The 17,348-nt window shown below is 47.1% G+C and overlaps 1 protein-coding gene and 1 pseudogene across 1 annotated transcript; both read left to right on the forward strand.

Annotated features, from left to right (window-relative positions):
• Window positions 1-1,263: 1,263 nt before the first annotated feature.
• LOC142414116 (E3 ubiquitin/ISG15 ligase TRIM25-like) lies at window positions 1,264-7,609 on the forward strand (annotated as a pseudogene).
• A 1,623-nt stretch (window positions 7,610-9,232) lies between these two features.
• On the forward strand, window positions 9,233-16,579 carry LOC142413681 (E3 ubiquitin/ISG15 ligase TRIM25-like). Its single transcript, XM_075510056.1, has 8 exons — window positions 9,233-9,864; window positions 11,864-11,959; window positions 12,515-12,748; window positions 12,864-12,886; window positions 14,069-14,205; window positions 14,669-14,699; window positions 14,938-14,969; window positions 16,181-16,579. Exons 1-8 carry the CDS (start codon window positions 9,244-9,246, stop codon window positions 16,225-16,227), a joined length of 1,221 nt encoding a protein of 406 aa, XP_075366171.1. The 5' UTR covers window positions 9,233-9,243; the 3' UTR covers window positions 16,228-16,579.
• The last annotated feature ends 769 nt before the right edge of the window (window positions 16,580-17,348 follow it).

Raw genomic sequence — 17,348 nt, forward strand, 5'->3', positions numbered from 1 at the left:
CTATTCGGTGGGCCAAGGTCATAAGAAAGCATTAGGGAGCAGGTAATAGGCAGCAAGCTGAAAATGAGCTTGCGCTCTGATATGGAGGGAATAATTCTACCTACCCCCAGCAGGTGCATCATGTCAGAGAGGACTGAGAGGCCAATACCATCAGGAAGAGATTTGTAGGATGAATTCTTGTAAAATAACTAAAATAACTATTGCTACTCTGGGCATTTAGCCAAGTACAGAGTCCTTGCCTGGACAGCGGCTCAGGAGTCTCGCTTGGTTCAAGTAATAAGTGTTTAACAAGTCCTCAGGAACCCAGGAGCAACCAGAGCAGCCCAATAACACCAGCCTTTGCAAACACCACAGGCAGCAAGGTCTCTGCCACAGGGGGCTCACGGGGACCGTATTTTGCTGGACACTTACTGACAGTGTGCTTTGTGCCAACAGCTTCTCAGAAGCTTCTCAACAGCTTCTCAGAATAACGGGACAGAGAGAACAGAGAAAGGTGTAAGTTGCCTCCATCCACCTCTATCCCCTGATCCTGAAATGAAGAAGCCTTTTATTCCCTCCTGTTTCTAGGAGAAACTAAGACTTAACAACTCTAAGGAGGAAGGAGGGAGCAGCCCTGAGCAGAGCCCTCTTACAGCTCTTGGAGGAAGGCTAGGCTGTGGTACATCCTCCCCACTGAAGGGCAGCAAGGGAAACTTGCTTTTTTCTTCCTGCTTTCTTCTCTGCACTCAAATATTGAGGGCAGGTAAGAACCTGGGCAGTGCTGGAGCAGGGAAAAGGACCAGTGGGCACAGGGACAGGCTTTAAGGATGGAGGACCACCACATGTTTTCTCAAGAAATATCTACAAGAGGACTGGGATAAAAGAAAGCTACACAGGGTGCAGACAGAAGCCAGTGGCTCCATTTCCTGGCCGCTGCCCTCCCTGTTTAAGCAGGGGTGGACTATTTGCCCTGCTCCCCTTGCAGTGGCCAAGCTCCCGGCACTGGAGCTGCCTGCGCGGACTTCGCTCTGCGACAGCCACGGCTTCCGCCAGTGTGGCCGATGAGATGCGGGCAGCTGGCTGCAGCAGAGGGGTGAGCTTTCCTTGCAAGGGGGAGGAGGCAGCAGCTCCCTGCCCGCAGAGCGAGCGAGAGGCGTCTCGCCACTGCTGCCTTCTCTTTCGCTTCTCACCGGTGCCCTCCCTCTGGCACTCAGCCCTGCGTGGCAACTCAGGTGCCGTTGGCTGAGCCACGTGCTGTGGCCAGGTTGGAGGAGGACCTGACCTGACCTGACCTGTCCCATCTGCCCGGGCATTCACAGCAACCCCGTGTCCCTGCGTTGTGGTCACAGCTCCTGCAAGGAGTGCATCCAGGAGGCGCGCAGCCGCCGGCATTGCCTGCAGGGCCCTTTCAGCTGCCCGCTGTGCTAGGCCCAGGCAGACGCCGCTATGGAGCTGCAGCCCAAGGTCCAGCTCCGCAGCACAGCGCAGAAGTTTTTGGATGCTCCCGCTCATCAAGAGAAGGAAAAGCGTGAAGTGCAATGCGAAGAGAAGGGGGAAATTTCGGGCCAGTAAGATGAGGTTATCCTGTGTGATTTTTGCTTTCGGGAGCGCCCGCCAGCCACGAAGACCTGCCTGAGCTGTGAGGCCTCCCTGTGCCAAGCCCACCTGAGCAAGCACAGCGTGAAGAGCACCCTGAGAGATCATGTCCTGGCGGAGCCCTGTGGTGCTCGGTTTTTGGCTGAGAGGAGATGCCCCCAGCAGGGCAAGCTGCTGGAGTGCTACTGCAAGCCAGACTCGGTCTGCACCTGCATGCTGTGTTGTGTCGCCAGCTCCCACAAGGACCACCAGATCACCACTTTGGAGGAAGCTTTTGGCCAAGCGCAGGTAAGAGGCTGCCAGGACAGCAGCCTGGGCATGGACTGCGCTAGGAAAACCACGGAGGTCTGTGGCACGGAGAGCTGCCCGCAGCACAGGGATGAAACATCTCCTGAGTTTCAGATCTGCAGACTCGGGATGGGGCTAAATCTCCATCTTGGGATATTGGGCTTTTATTCCTAGTTTTTCCCCAGATTCCCTCTGGGCTTGCCCCGTGGGGTATAAAACAAGATGTTATAAATGCTTTCTTCCCATCCTGAGGAGACAAACTGGTGGGACTGAGGGCTTGTGGCTATGCTTTTAGTCCTCGGTGGACTTTCAAACCGGAAGATCAGCCTGAGCTGCGTTTATGCAAAGAAAATTAATGACAGAGTAACAGAAAGGAATCCGTCAGCACTGAAAGTAGCTTTATGTGTAGCTATTGCACATGAACCGTTTTCAGTTTCAAAATGTCTTTCGCATGCTTGTAATTGTGGTATGTGTTCAGGGATAAAATCTTCCAGTAAACCTTCATGTATTGATTTGTCCTGAGAGCATGCAGCAAACAAACTTTTTGCAGGTCTAGCTCAACCCATTTTCATAAAATTGCTGATCTCGTGCATGTATGTCAGTCCTATCCTGATGTCTCCCTCCTGTTATTTTTATAGAGTGTTTTTCCTAAAACTCGGAAAACAGTGAAAGCACATGAAGCTGCGCTGAATCAAAGCATAGCAAACCTGCTGAAACAAGAGGAGGAAGTAAAGGTTTGTTCCAAGGTCCCGTATCACTTCGCATGCTGGTAGCTGATGAGATAAGGTTTTCTTTTGCCCTTCCCCAGATCATGGATTCCAAAGCTTTTTTAGTTCCTGGGTGGTTTCTCAGATATTTTCTAGTTTTTAATTTGAGGAAGGATGATGAACAACTTTCTTATCACTCTGGGAAGTACATTCTTAGTTTCCAAAGGACCTTTGAGCTTGAAAGTTGCTGTTAAGTCCATGCCTCCTGATTGGTGGGTGATGGTTGGCTTTTTTTTCCCCAACCTTATTCAATTTGCAGACTCTAAATACTTATGGAAAAGACATAGACCATGGTATAGTGATTTTATTTCTCTTTACAACAAGAAATCCCTTTAGGTTAGCCTGTGATTCTAAGAAGTTGGTAGGAATGAGTTTAAAAGATTGCCCCGAAGTGTCTGGTTTTTGCTCCCAGCATGCAAATACCTATCTAAAAGCTCTGAAAGAGTAGGGAATTTAACGCAGGTCTCCAAATCCTAGTTCATTCTGCTTAGGCAGAATTGGCACTTGCCTTCCTCCACCAGTAAGAGTGATGGGACTAGAAGTTCTGACAGTGGGCAAAGGAAATGTTCCCTTCTAGTCTGAAGACAAAACTGTACCAGTTGGCAGTGTCCTGTCTGGCAGCGTAGCTGCTCTCAAACAGTGAAAGAAGCTTGGTGGAGGCAGGAAGCAGAGAGACTGTTTTTCCTCACCCATCCTTAAAAAGACCAAAGGCAATGTATCTGTAGAAAAATACCAGTGCAGAATAAGGAAATATATACATAGTGGAAAGTCTTCAGCAAGCATCGTGCAAGAAGCACTACTTTTTCATCTTTTTCTGGTCAGGTGCCAGATGCTGGAGAAGTCCACTTATGTCACTTGGCCTTTCTGCTGTCAGTGGGTGTTGTGGCTTAGCCCCAGTTGGCAATTAAGCACCACACAGCCGCTCGCACACCCTCCCCCCGCCCTCGGTGGGATGGGGGAGAGAATCAGAAGAGCAAAAGTAAGAAAACTTGTGGGTTGAGATAAGAACAGTTTAATAATTGAAACAAAATAATAATAATAATAATAATAATAATAATAATAATAATAATAATAATAATGAGAAGGAAAACAACAAGGGAACGAGAGAGGAGCAAAAACCCAGGGGGAAAAAAAAACCAAAACAGTGATGCAACCACTCACCACCCGCCAACTGACGCCCAGCCCATCCCCGAGCAGCGATTGCTACCCCCCGGCCAACTCCCCCCAGTTTATATACTGAGCGTGACATCATATGGTATGGAATAGCCCTTTGGCCAGTTGGGGTCAGCTGTCCTGGCTGTGCCCCCTCCCAGCTTCTTGTGCACCTGGCAGAGCATGGGAAGCTGAAAAGTCCTTGACGAGTGTAAGCACCACTTAGCAACAACCAAAATATCAGCATGTTATCACTATTATTCTCATACTAAAATCCAAACCACAGCACTATACCAGCTACTAGGAAGAAAATTAACTCTATCCCAGCTGAAACCAGGACAGTGGGACATCTTGGTTTGTTGTCATATGGAGAGGCACTAAGTTAGTAGTTACTTCTCTTAGCCCAGAAAAGACCAGGCTCTTTTCTGAGTGAGATTAGTGTAGAAATGTAAGATTCAGTCCCTAATAGCTTTGAAAGTGTTTTCTTAATAGACTAAGGAGAGCCTCTTCAAAGAGATGCATCTGCAGCTAGATAACAAAAACAGAGATGTCCTGAAAGCTCTCAGTCACAATGAGGAGCAACAGCTTTCTCCGATTCAGACACAGATACAAACATACAAAGAAGAGAAGGATGCAGCCAGCTGTGATGTACAGGAGCTGGAGGCTCTGAGAGATCAGAAAGACCTACTTCTTTTCATCAAGGTACCTAACAGCACCTCCCTTCCCAGACATACTCAGCTCTTGGGCTGGCCTTTGCCTGTGCTATGCTAATTCTACTTTCAAAATGTCTTTTACAGGCTTTTGCAGCGATTCAAGCCAGGTAAGCTCTTCCTCAGGTGGTCTACTATTGCATTTCATGTTGCTTCAGGTGACTGATAGACCCAGCGGTGCAGGTCTGCTAGCTCAGCCTGCATGCGCTGCAGGCCCACAGCTCCCTGGGCTCACCCTGCCTGCCCCTTGGGCACGCTGACTGCACGCTCCGAGCCTGGCTTCGTCAGAGACCCGGAGAAGCCCCAAAATACTAACAGAGGTCATGTGTGACTTGTCATATACAACGTGGCTTATTTTTCTGTACCCTCCGCACCTGTTCTCGAGACCCATTCTGAGGGCAGTTCCTGAATATTTATGTCCCTGGGTGGGCATGCAAAGGACAGATGAGCTCAGATATCCTGAGTCGTCCTCCAGTTTGCATTGCCTTCTGCTTGTAAGAAGCAAATGCAGCGGGAGCCAAAACAAGCAGTGAAGTCACGAGTCTACAAAGTTCATGGTTTTTCTCCCGAGTCGCTCTCCCAGTGCCTGCCCAGCGCTGTTCCTCCACCACAGCCCACCTCTGCATGCACACAGGCTCCCCCAGCACGGCCTTTCCCCAGCCCTGCACTTCAGGTGCAGCAGCTGCCCCTTGGCTGTGATAACGCAGCACTCCTCATTTGCTGTCCCAGCATCCCAGCGGCCGCCCCCGACACCTCGCTAGCTCCTGCTGCGGGGACATGAGGACTGTAACCACAAACATGATGCTAGGGTCTGTTCCTGGCAACAGCTGGGGCTGAGGTGGCTGAGACGAGGTCCTCTGGGGACAGATATTGTCCGTGGAGTGAACTTCATCCTAAAGATGTTGAAGAGATTTGAGATTTTGGGAAAAGACCGGTCAGAGGGGGAGTCCCTGGTAAAGCTGCAGAGGGAGGAGAGGACAGAAGCTGCTTTCTGTATCTCCCATTGAGGCTGGGTGTGGAGGGGGGGGATGCAGTTGTTGGCTCAGGGCGGGGCTTGGTGATGGTTTTCTGATGATTTGCTGCTCTTCTGATGTCTTTCTGCATGTTTTAGGAAATGCGAGCCAGTTCCTAACAAAGCTGGTGTAAAGCTGCTAATGCCACCCATTATTGTGGATGAATTAACAACAGACAGTACTCTAAGGCTTTTCCAGCAATTCCTCTCAGACATGCAGTCCTTATTTAAAGCACCACCTGGTAAGTGACCATTTTACTATGTGACAAGCAAGATGGAGAAGCTAACAAAACATATTTAAGAAAGGACTGTAATAAGACACCAAGTATACCAAGTACCTCTAGAAGAACTGATTACTAACATTGTATTTGATTATTTTCATGAATGCGTACATAAAAGGGTACTCGTACTGGGCTTCGGTGCTTTGGGCCTGTTAAAATGGGCTCTGGGTAAAGGGGTGTGGATGTGCTAGGATTTTTCTGGGAGGATTAAGAGAAGAGAATAGCAATACCTCTTCTGTCTGTAGCATCGCTTTGATCCAAAGCATGGGGAAAGTTGAGAACTCATCACAGCAGCGGCAGGTGGAGTTTGCCTTAGGACATAAATAATCTACTCTTACTATGTAAATAATTCTACTCTTTTGTAAGGTTTTGTAAGATCAACCGACAGTCCCAGTGCTGTGCATGGTGGGATGCTTGTCCAACTGAATTGAAAAAATTAGGGCTCCCTTGTTATTGCACTTGATGGTGCTTGAGCCCTTGCTGACAGTGAGCCTAGGGTCAAGACCGAGAGACAGCTGGGGTGGGAAGGCTCTGTCCAAGGCGTGTGCAACATTGTGCAACGTGCCCACCTAATCGGCCACCACCCGTACAGCCGTGGGTACACTGAGAAGCACACCATGTTCACGGCCACTCCTGAGCTCAGTCTCTACCATCCCTGTAAACATAGTCCAGACCTATTCTGGCTAGAAAGCCTCAGATCCAGGTTTTCCTAATTATCTATGCCATCTGAGCAATTTTGGTTAGTTGCCCAGGTCACTACCACTGTTTCAGTTTCCTGAAGGAGTAACTTCCAGAGCAGAAAATGCCACAATATTGAAATGCATTACCTGCAAGAGAAGGTTTGAATAAAAACATTCTGCAAATTCCTGAGTGTAGAATTAACTTCTTGTGACTGGTCATGCTAGGAAGTTTTGAGAGTTCTAGAAAATAACGTCAAATGATCCTAAGCAAATAAGCTTTTACAAAATGGCTGTGTTCACACATTTCTTGCCCATGAAGTTAATCTGGGGAGTTTTTAAAAATGCCTAATGAAGCTCTGCAGGACAATGATGGAAAATTAAAATCTAAGAGTTGCTGTAGTTGGAAACAAAAAGCAAAAAGACACTTTAAAATTGTGAAAGAGCAGCATTTCTTGAAATGGGATATCAGCCCCCTTTAGAATTACATAGGAGCAGCTGAGAGAGGTGCAGAAGGTGTTTCAGTTAACATCCTTTTAATGGCTTGGGTGCGTTGGACTTGGATAGGATGACTTGGATTGACTTGGATTGGGAAATCCAGCTTTCAGCAATGGGGATGTATGCAAATCTGCACAATTTATCTGTTAATCATAATGTGTTTTTTTTCTTTCTATAGTTCATAAAGATCTGACTTCTTCAATGCAGCAAGGACACAGATTGACACACAGGCACAAAGCAGACTTTGCACTCTCACTCAATTCTTTGCAATTTCGGTAATTAAATACACGCAGTGCCACCTGACGTGTGCGGAGTGACCGGAGCTTCTCGGAGGGCTGACACTTGCGGGAGGTGGACACCAGCAATATGAGTTGCTGGAAGCTCTGAGTGCTATCTGCAAATGTCTCATGATTACCTCCATGTGTTCCTAGGTGAAAAAATGATCACAGCAAAGGATGTTCCTACAGCCCTCAAAGTGGTCAGGGTAGAGCTAGACTGCGGAAGAAATACACTGTCATTTTATAACGCGTCTGTCAAAGATGGAGGTCCTGCTGAGAGCCTCAGGCTTATAGAGACAGTAAGCATCCCTTCAAACTATCCCGCCCATGCTACCTTCGGCATGTCTGACGGCTCTTTGAAGATCCTTTGAATCTCCCTTTGAAGTAGTGATGTGGGGACAAGGTGCTGTTTTGTATTTCCAGGCCGAGGTATCAGGACTGCTGCTGCGCGGAGGCCGTGCTAAGCTGGCATATTAGAAATGGGATCTTGGGCTGCTGTGACGGCTCATCTGTGTGAGGTCAAGGCCTCTGTGGGGTATATCACAGCACACTGCCAATTACTGCAAGAGCTCCTATCTTTTTTGTTCTGTTAATCACGATGGAAGTACTGTTAATTTGTGCTTTTTTGCGCGGCTGTATCAAATACTGTGTTGGCTGCATGTTATTAAAGCAATTTAGTTTGCAAAACTCAATGGCAATTTAGTTTATAAAAAAGGTGATGGCACAACATAAACTGCTATAGAACTAAGCAGCAGCAATGCTGATCTTAGCTCCAATGCATCGTCTTTTACCTCTGCCCTTCTCTGCCCGTCCTGCACAACCTAAGCCATCTGTGGCAGAAGCAAAGCTGGCCTGGGAGGTGAGCAGAGACTAGGCGGTAAGAGACCTGGTTTCCCTTGCTCTCTGCTGCTGTCCTCCGCTGTGAGCTCTCTGGTAGATCACTTAGCTACTTCTTGCCTCAATTTTAATTTTCTCCTCACCTATGCAAAAATCTCACAGCAAAGGGAGTAATAAGGAGGAAAACTCCTGTGCCTTTAGTCTGTGCCGTATGGGGTCTGGATTAGTTTGTTCTTATGATTGTCCAAACACCTCGGAGAGGAAGAGATTACATTCTTGCCTGCGGCCTGTGGTTCTGCTGCCTTCAGACAGAGCCACGGTATTTGCATGAAAAAGTCCAGGCAGGAGCTCTCCACCCCAGCAGGGATAGTGAAGGACCTTGAGGGACACTACAGTTACGCATATGCTAAAAGAAATCCTTGTTCAGTCTTAGGAGAAAGTGGCTGTGTTTTGTCTTTTGCATTTTATACACCAAAATGATATGGAAAACCATGCAGGTAGAGTTGGGTCTCCCAAATGCACCTGCAGTGGCTGCTGCTCTGCCTGGTCTCAGGTGGTACGGGCGCAAAGCCAGGTAAGCAAGGCTCGTGACACAGTACAGGGACATTCCTATCCTAGAGCCTATCCTAGATTCCTATCCAGGAGCCTTGACCTGCCCGCATTTCCCTGTCAGCTGGCTGCAGGTAGGAGACCAGCCTCAACAAGTCCCAGTAAAACTTTCCCCTGGGTTCCCCGTTTTACCTTTAGGGGAGCATCTGTAACTGTTGTGGAGAAGAACCAGAGAAAGCAGAGGGAATTCCTGGCCTACCCCTGCCAGAATCATACTGTTCTCATCCAGGTTTTATCTTTAATTTGCTGCCCCTGGCGTGGGATGGAGGATTTTTCTGGGAGGGCAGAGGGCTGTAGGAGGATTGTCCATCTCGTGCCCTCCCCAGCACCCCCTGCTCCCACCAGCCTGCTGGGGGCTCACACACGGAGCGATGCTGCCCGAGCTTACCAGAGCTGTTTGCGAGTGGAGCCAGGATGGGGAGTGTACTTCTGCCGACCTGTCACAGGGCGGAGAGGAAGGACTTGCAGCCTCTGGGCTGGGTCTCCAACCGGGGCACAACGCCAAGGACGTCCTTTTAGTTTCGTTTCTCGCAGACTGGCTAACGCCATTTTGGCAGTCATGGCAAAAGCTAACGAAGAATTTGGAAGGATTGCGAGCCTGGAGGATGAACTCAGCTGTCCCATCTGCCTGTGTCTGTACAGGAACCCAGTGTCACTGAGCTGCGGACACAGCTTCTGCAAGGAGTGCATCCAGAAGGCACTTGGTGCCCAGCAGCAATCCAAGGCCCCTTACTCCTGCCCCATGTGCAAGGTCCAGCTGGGGCCCATCCTGGAGCTGCAGAAGAATTTCCAGCTGTGCAGCATCGTGGAGACATTTCTGGCCACCACTTCCAAAGGACAACAGGGCGAGGGCTCTGCAGCGGGGAAGAAGGAGGTGGTTCCCTGTGACTTCTGCCTGGATCAGCCCCAGCCAGCGGTGAAAACCTGCCTGATCTGCAACGCGTCTTTGTGCGAGGCCCATCTGAACAAACACAACGCCAAGGCTTCCCAGGGGGACCATGTCCTGGTGGAGGTGGGCGCAGGTGGCACGGTGGAGGAGAGGAGGTGCGTGGAGCACGGCAGGCTGCTGGAGTGCTACTGCCAGGACGAGGGGCAGTACATCTGCATGCTCTGCTATATTGCAGGATGCCACAAGGGCCACAGCATCATCACCCTGAAGGAGGCACATGACAAACAGCTGGTAAGGGGCTCTCCTCTCCCCACGGCCCCGCAGGGTTTGCTCCAAACTGCTGACCTGGGGGAAAGGGGGAAGCCGCAGGAGGGGCAGTAAGGCTTTCACTGGGGAATGGGGACGGGGGGCAAGGGCAGGTGGGCAGCAGCTCAGGGGATTTCATGTCCGCCCCAGCGGGGACTGGTGCATTGTGCTGCAATTTGCTTTTCATTTCCTCCTTTGTGTTGCCAAAGCAGCCTGGCAGGCTAAGCAGAGGGAAGAGAGCAGAGAACGGTGTTTGGGGCTGAGTGGGACAAGGGTGGGTAAATCCTGCAGTGTGTGTTGACGTGGGCATGCATGTGGCAGAGCAAGCGAGAGGCAGGCGCAGAGTTCCGCTGTCCCATGCCACTGAAGCATATGCCCGTCCTGTGTAGCCCCAGGCAACTGCAAATTGCCACTGACAAGTGTATTCCTGGCTGGGATTAAGAAGTATTCCTGCAGGGATTAAGAAGTCTCTTCCTCCACAGAGCCTTGGGGACCCCACCGCTGCCAAACTTTGGGTTGGGAAACAGGTTTTCCCACTCGAGGCCCTTCCCTCTGCTTCCCTCCTCCCTCTGCCCTAAGTTTTGCCAAGCCAGCGTCCCAGCGGGCACAGAGACATGGGGCCTTGATGTCCCTGCCTTTGAGTCCAGCTGCTGTCCTTGAAATGCTCCAGAATCAGCTGAGACTGAGGGGATAAAATGCATTTGCTATGCTCACGCACTGCTTGCGTTTCAAACTTCTGGGCTCAGTTGAGAGCCCAAGCAAAACATCCTGCAGCAACCCAGTGCGTGGGCAGGAAACGTCTGGCTCGCTCTGGACCTCAGGACAGGTCACAGGCTTCTCAGGAATTAGCAGGAAGCATCCTTTGCAGTTATATGTATTGCAAACTAACTTTCTCCCCCAGGTTACCTATAAAAAAATCAGGGCTGCCAAGCAGAAGTGGGCTGTGTAGGAAGGTAGCCATTTCCTTCATCCCTGGAGCTGGTAAAGGAGCAACACTGCCCTGTCTATGGGGAAGCCATCTCCATGGGTAAACTGAGATCTCAGCTGAATATTACTCTTGTTTTGTTTTTTTTAAACTCCCCAGGATAGACAGGGAAATCAAGAATGCAGCTCTTCAGGAGGAATTATATCCTCCTCTTCAGGAGGAGAAATTCAGGAGGAATTATAAAAGGGTTTTGGTTGCAAGGAACCTCAGTCAAATTTGATTATTTGTCTTTTAATTTTTCAAAAATGAAAACTTTCCGGCTGTGACAACTATGTCATGGAAAACCTAAGCTTTCTGGCATCATTTTTATTAAACAAATGGGAATCTGGCAGTTGTGTCTGCCATGGCCATTCATGGGTGCTCGAGGTGTGAAAACACTGCTGGAGGCAGCCAGGAGCAACCAGAACCATTCAGACACTGTCTAATCCCTGAAGGTTTAGAGGTGTAATGTCCCCTCTGAAATGTGTTATCATGCAGTACAACAGCACCCGTGATCGTGGTATTGGTAAAATAAACAGCTGGGTGAGTAAGTACCACTGTTTTGTTGATCTTCAGAAAAGCTGGTTGCTTATTACCTTATCCTCAGATCCCACAGCTGCTGACAGATGTGAAAACTAAGGATTTGGATCACATTAGGCACATGTGAAGATTCTGGCAGTAACAGAGCTTTAATGGATAAAGTGAGATTTATTCATTTAAAGTGAAATTTACTTATTCAAAGGGAAAATTGTTTATTAACCTACCACATACTAAGTTACACATACGTAAAAATTAAACATTGACTTGAAAGATTTCAAGATCATATCAGTTTTCCGTTATGCCCTATCTATCTTTTTGAGGAGGCAAGTGAACGCAGTTTATTATAAGAGTCACTGGTGAAAGCAGGCAGGTAGAAGGCACCCGTGCCATTTCATGAGCTCCACAAACTGCCAGTCTGGTTTAAAGCTACCCGTGCTGCTTCCCTGCTATGAAGTTCAATGCTGTCTTTCCTTCTGCTAGGGTGAACTCTCGGACATCGCGACATGGCTGCAGGAACGTAAAAGTGCTTTAGCTGCTGCCGTAGAAGAGCTTCAGAAAAGTGAGAATCAGCTCAAGGTTGGTACCCAAATTACTGCTAATTCAGAGCATCTTTCCTCCACAGTTTCTAAGAAACGAGTGATGGCAACTATACTGCTAGAAGCAGATGAATAGAAAGAGATATAGTCCAAAGCCGGGAAAACACTGGTGTAAGAAACTGCCAAGCTGTCTACAGCGTCCCAGCATAGCTCCACAGGGAGAATGCAGCTGGGAAACTCCACCATTTATTGTGGTTGCACGGACCAGGTTGCAGGACTGGTAAACCACAGATTGTACATATCATTATATATTTTAGAAGTTTTCTATCTGTTAAATAAAAGAAGAACAATTTGAGTCTACAAGTGGGATTTTCAGTGTGTACCGATACAGTTCTCACATTGCTAGCTGAATTTTATCTGATTTTGTTAGTATAGCACGATAATTTTCGTAACCCTCTGTTTAATCAGATATTCTAAGCGAATGCTCGTTGTCCGCTTCCTTCTAAAGCCAGTGCAAAGGACAGACAAACAGAGACACTAAGCTGAAGTGTTGGGTTCCTGAGCCAGTGCACCATTTTCTTACCTGTTCATTTAGACCAATACGAAAACAGTGACTTCTCAGCTGCAAAAGCTGTTTGAAGAGATGAAGACAGAGATGATTCAGAAGGAGAAGAAGATCTTGAGTGACATTCAATCCAATACGAAAAAAGATCTGGCAGACATTACCAGAGTGAAGAAGGAAATGGAACAGAGAAGAGATGAGGCTGCGCAGCATCTTCAGTCTTTGAAGAAGATGAGAAAGCAACCAGATATTTTCGTCTTCTTCAAAGTAAGCAGCGCTATTCTGCTTTTCTTCATTAATATGCCTATTTCTCAGCCAGCTGCCCTTTCTAGAAATCACACTAACAATTTTTTTCCTTTTCTTTTGGCAATCCTATTTGTAGGACTTTAAACTGGCCATGGACAGGTATGTTCCACCTGAAAACACTTGTTTTCTTCTTTGAAAAAATATGGTGTTGATAACTGGGATCAAACCCCACTGCCTGTGCCCCTCTGTCCCGGCACCCTACACTGCAAAGCTGCTCCCTATTCTGGCCGAGCCAGAGGGCACCACGTCCACACAATTAATGAGGATGGAGAGATATCTGCCTGCCGTTCCAGTGGTCCCTTTAAGTTTCAGTTTCCTTGGCAGCAACACGGTTGCTGGATTCTGATGAAAACCACTGGCTTTTATTACCAGAAAAACGTTTTTATCAGAGATTAAGCCCATAGGGTTCAGTTTACAGCAACACTCTCTTGGATGCATATTGATGACACTCCTGCATGTAAGTCCCAGCGAACAGCCTTTGGTTGTAGAGGTAACTGGCTCATTTCCCACCAATTTTTGCTTCTGCTTGTGGACAAGCTTAATAGCTAGACAGATTTATTATCCCTTCTCTTGCAAGTGATACATTTAATTTATAACTTACCACTTCCTAATTGATGCCTGGGTGTCAGCTGTAATGCAATGCTGCAAAACCACACCAACAGTAAGTTACAGATCCACAAGAGATTTTGCTGCAGCGCTAAACTCTCCAGCTGCATGAAGGGCTAGCTCAGACATCTAGCTGGATTTTAAGATGTCATCTCTGTAACTTATACAAATTAAAGCTGAGTTTGAACTTGGATTGTACAGATAACTTTGAATCACCGTGTACCTAGCACGGTGGCAGCAGCACAGTCCATTACTCACAGCTGTGCCACAAGTCAAAATCTAGCCTGTGGGATCAAAGTCATTTTCCAGAAGCCTGGACACCATTTAATATGTTTGCCATTTTCTTTCTATCACGACGGCAGTTGTGCTAGAACAGTAAGAGCCTGCCTGCAGCAGGTCAAAGCACTATTCGCACAAGGGTATTAGCAAAACACCTCCCCCTTTCTCATTTTCAGCATTTGAAAGTTCCCATGCAGGTTTGGAAGCAAAAGGCATTGCCAAATAAATAACAATATATAACAATTGCAACTCACTTAACCTTATCAGAGAGCCATTTACCTGATACTTCATGTTGCCAAAGTAGCCTCCTCTTTGTAGAGTCCTTCTAACGAAGGAGTTTGTTAACTTTCTAATGCTAAATGGTTTTCCTTGGTGAAATGACTGCCTGCGCCCTAGGATTGCGAGTCTGAATTTGAGCATCAGCAGGATGGACGTGGTGGCAGTGCAGCTGGATCAGGCCAGGATCGACCACTACCAACGCGTGACGCGGGACTTCATGAGGCGCCTGGACTTGCTGCTGCAAGGCGTGCACAGTGAGTGACCTGCCCCGGCCCGCTGGCCATGCGCCACTGACCCCAGCGGAAAACAGCAAGCCATGGGGCCAGTGAGCCGGGCTGACGGCCGCCGAACGCTGGCTCCTTTATACGGGGCCTGTGCGTGGCCTTGAGGGGCTGACGAGGATTCGGACGGGATCTTGGGGGTGTTGGAGAGGGGAGGGCAAGGGGGGCAGAAAGACTCTTTCTGGGCATAACAAGGAAGAGGTCTGCTCCTAACCAGCGTAAGGCCAGATTCTCCTCGGTCTGATGTGGTTTCCTGCTCCCACCTACCTCCGAGTCTTTGGGTGCTCAGTCATGCTTTCGAGAAACGTCCTCTTCATTTGCCCACTCCCATGCCCACCTAGTTCATCCCCGACCATGAGATCCAGGGGAACAGTAGCAGGTCCCAAACTTGAACGCGTTGCCAGCTTTGTAAAACGTTCTTCTCCATCTTTCTTAGGTGAACTCACCAACCAAATTAAGTGTAACAGGTAAATCCTTTTCCTTACTTACAAATGTTCCCTGCAAATTTCTCCAACAGTTGTTCATTTAAGGACCGTGTGTCCTGTGCTCTTCTGCTTTGGCCTCAAGGAGAGCCGAGCAGAGCCTAGAAGGCTGTCCTTCATCTCAAAAGAGGGGGTCAGATCTAGTCATGTCTCTTATTTCGTTATTAACAAGATGTGATTCAGGCTTTACGAGGCACTAACATTCAACACTGTTTCTTTACAGTGAGGCCACAGATACTGGTATCTCTTCAAACTGTAAGTGTTCAAAAATACCAGTTATTCCTCAGGACTCTGGCCTGGGGCTGCGAGTCTTGCAGAGAAAATCTCTCACCTAAAAATGTGAACAGCATTTTATTGCATGCATCTCCTCTCCTTGCCAGAAGTGAGACCAGCAGGAGCGCGGCCTCAGGGCACAGTTCTCAAAATCTGCGTGGGCAGAAATCTCTGGGAACTCACCAGAGAAATCATTTATCTTCAGCCCGAGGGACAGACTGGGTTTGCTTCAGTACTCAGTAAAGTCTGAGCCTGCTCTGAGGAAAGACTGTGGAGGGGTTCCCACCAACTGAGCAGGAGCTGGAGCAAACCCAGTGCCTGAAAGGATTCCCAGACAAACCCAAATGCTGCAGGAGATATTAAATCTGTAAACAGTATTTCTCTTCAGATAGCACTAGTCCAATGCTCAAATAGATTTCTGCTGGGTACAGCGGTGCATCTTTTCTACCAGCTTTTTTGAAGAAAACTTATTTAGAAGTTATTTGAAAGATTTTTTTATATTTTTTAATTGCTGCAACTAAAGTTCAGTTTGCAAACAAATTTTTCTTAATTCATAAATTCAAAATAAAATCCTACTTTCTTCATAATTTTTTAATTTTTGGAGGGGAAAAATATTCTCTTCTGACAAGCACTTCTTAGGGACAGGTTAATGGTAAAATTTTACTTTGGAAAGGATGTGTTTGAGAACAGCTGTTCAATGGGGGGGTTGAGGACAATGTAGTCTTGCCCTAAATGAAAACATATTTGTTTTACCAGACACATTTGAAAAAACAGAAAAAAATCTTGTTTTCTTTTTTCAATAATTCATGTAGCTGATCATGGATGGAGAGCACAAGAGGCATGCGGTGCAGATAAGCGATTAAATGGAGTTTTAATTACACAGCGCAGCTTAACAATACAGTTGCTTTCATTTAACATAATGCCAGCCTCAAATCTAGAAGTATATTTTTAAATCAGTGTACATGGCCATTTATTTGTCTTGTGAGCTCAGTCTTCTACAGGCATATTAATGTCTGTGTTCTATACAGAACCAGACAGTTACTCAAAACAGGGGAGGGAGAAGAAATATTTTTTCTAAGGCAATGCAAAGCTGTACTTGGAAGCAACTTGTCAAATATGTTACTAGCATAGCAGTAAAATATTACTTTATTATTACAGTAAGTGAAGCTTTTCTATCTTGTGTATTCCTACAGCACAAAACCAACTGAAAGGATTAGCGCGCTTCAAGTGGCGGACGTGAACAAAGTGTATGGTCCACATATGCCCAGAAGTAAAGGAGAGAGAAGAAAGTCAGAACTGAGATGGAAAGAAAAGCTTCAATATTGTAAAACATGTCCTCTAATAATGGGGACCTGCCAAGTGTCTTGACCTCCCCTGCGTACCTGCTGTTAAAAGCAATTCTATAGCATATGCAAATTTAGAAAAGAAGTGCTAAGAATTAACACGAACTTAATAAAATCTCTGCTGCTGGCTTCCAAACTGTGGACTATACCATCTCATGGTACTAATGATACTTGTGTACTATTAATTGTGGTGACTATGTTGTCATTATGTGGTTGGATAACAAAATAAATGGCTATAGATACAGATAAGCAAGGCTGTCTGATTTCATACCATCACCAGGAATTAATTGTTGAGAGCATTGTTTGTGGATGGCTGCAGTAGAAAGCTGTTCAGGACCATACCACAGATTTGGATTATGACATTTAACACAAGTGATCTTTGTAGCAAAGAATTAATTATCTTTGTATGAAACCAGCTTAGTCAGCCTCTAAGCCACATTTTAACACTTCTCCCACAGAGCGCTCAGAGAGCCATGCAAAATACCACCGTCAGCAGCGTACAAAGATGCTTTACTGGCCACATCTCCATGTGTACAGATGCTCTTTTCTGATCAAGCACATGCTGTGCTTTCCAGATGTAGCCATCATTGCACATGTCAACTCCACAAAGGGATTTCATGGACGGTGCCAGGCAGATAGGCTCACTCTTTGTTGCTGTAGGCTTCTCTGTGCCTAGCTGTGGTTCAGATCCAACACGTAGGTTCACAACCTGGGTGTTTGTTCTCCAAATGATAAAAATATTCTACTGCAAACCAGGGTTGCCAACATAAACATTTTTAAGAAATAAAGGCTAAAGTTCTGAGTCTTCTATATAAATTAGGATTCACGGCTACGACTCTATTCTGTCACTTGTGATAATCAACATATACCTAATTGCAGGGATTAAAAATAATAAACTCAGCAAAATCCATCTCAAGATTTAGAGTAACATCTCCCTTCGTGGTTTAAATGGACTCGCCAAGCTGTAATGGATCCGCAGCCCTCGCTCTGCTGCACACATCAATTGTCAGTGTAACAG

Source organism: Mycteria americana, chromosome 8 (assembly GCF_035582795.1).
Source record: "Mycteria americana isolate JAX WOST 10 ecotype Jacksonville Zoo and Gardens chromosome 8, USCA_MyAme_1.0, whole genome shotgun sequence".
Taxonomy (NCBI): Eukaryota; Metazoa; Chordata; class Aves; order Ciconiiformes; family Ciconiidae; genus Mycteria; species Mycteria americana.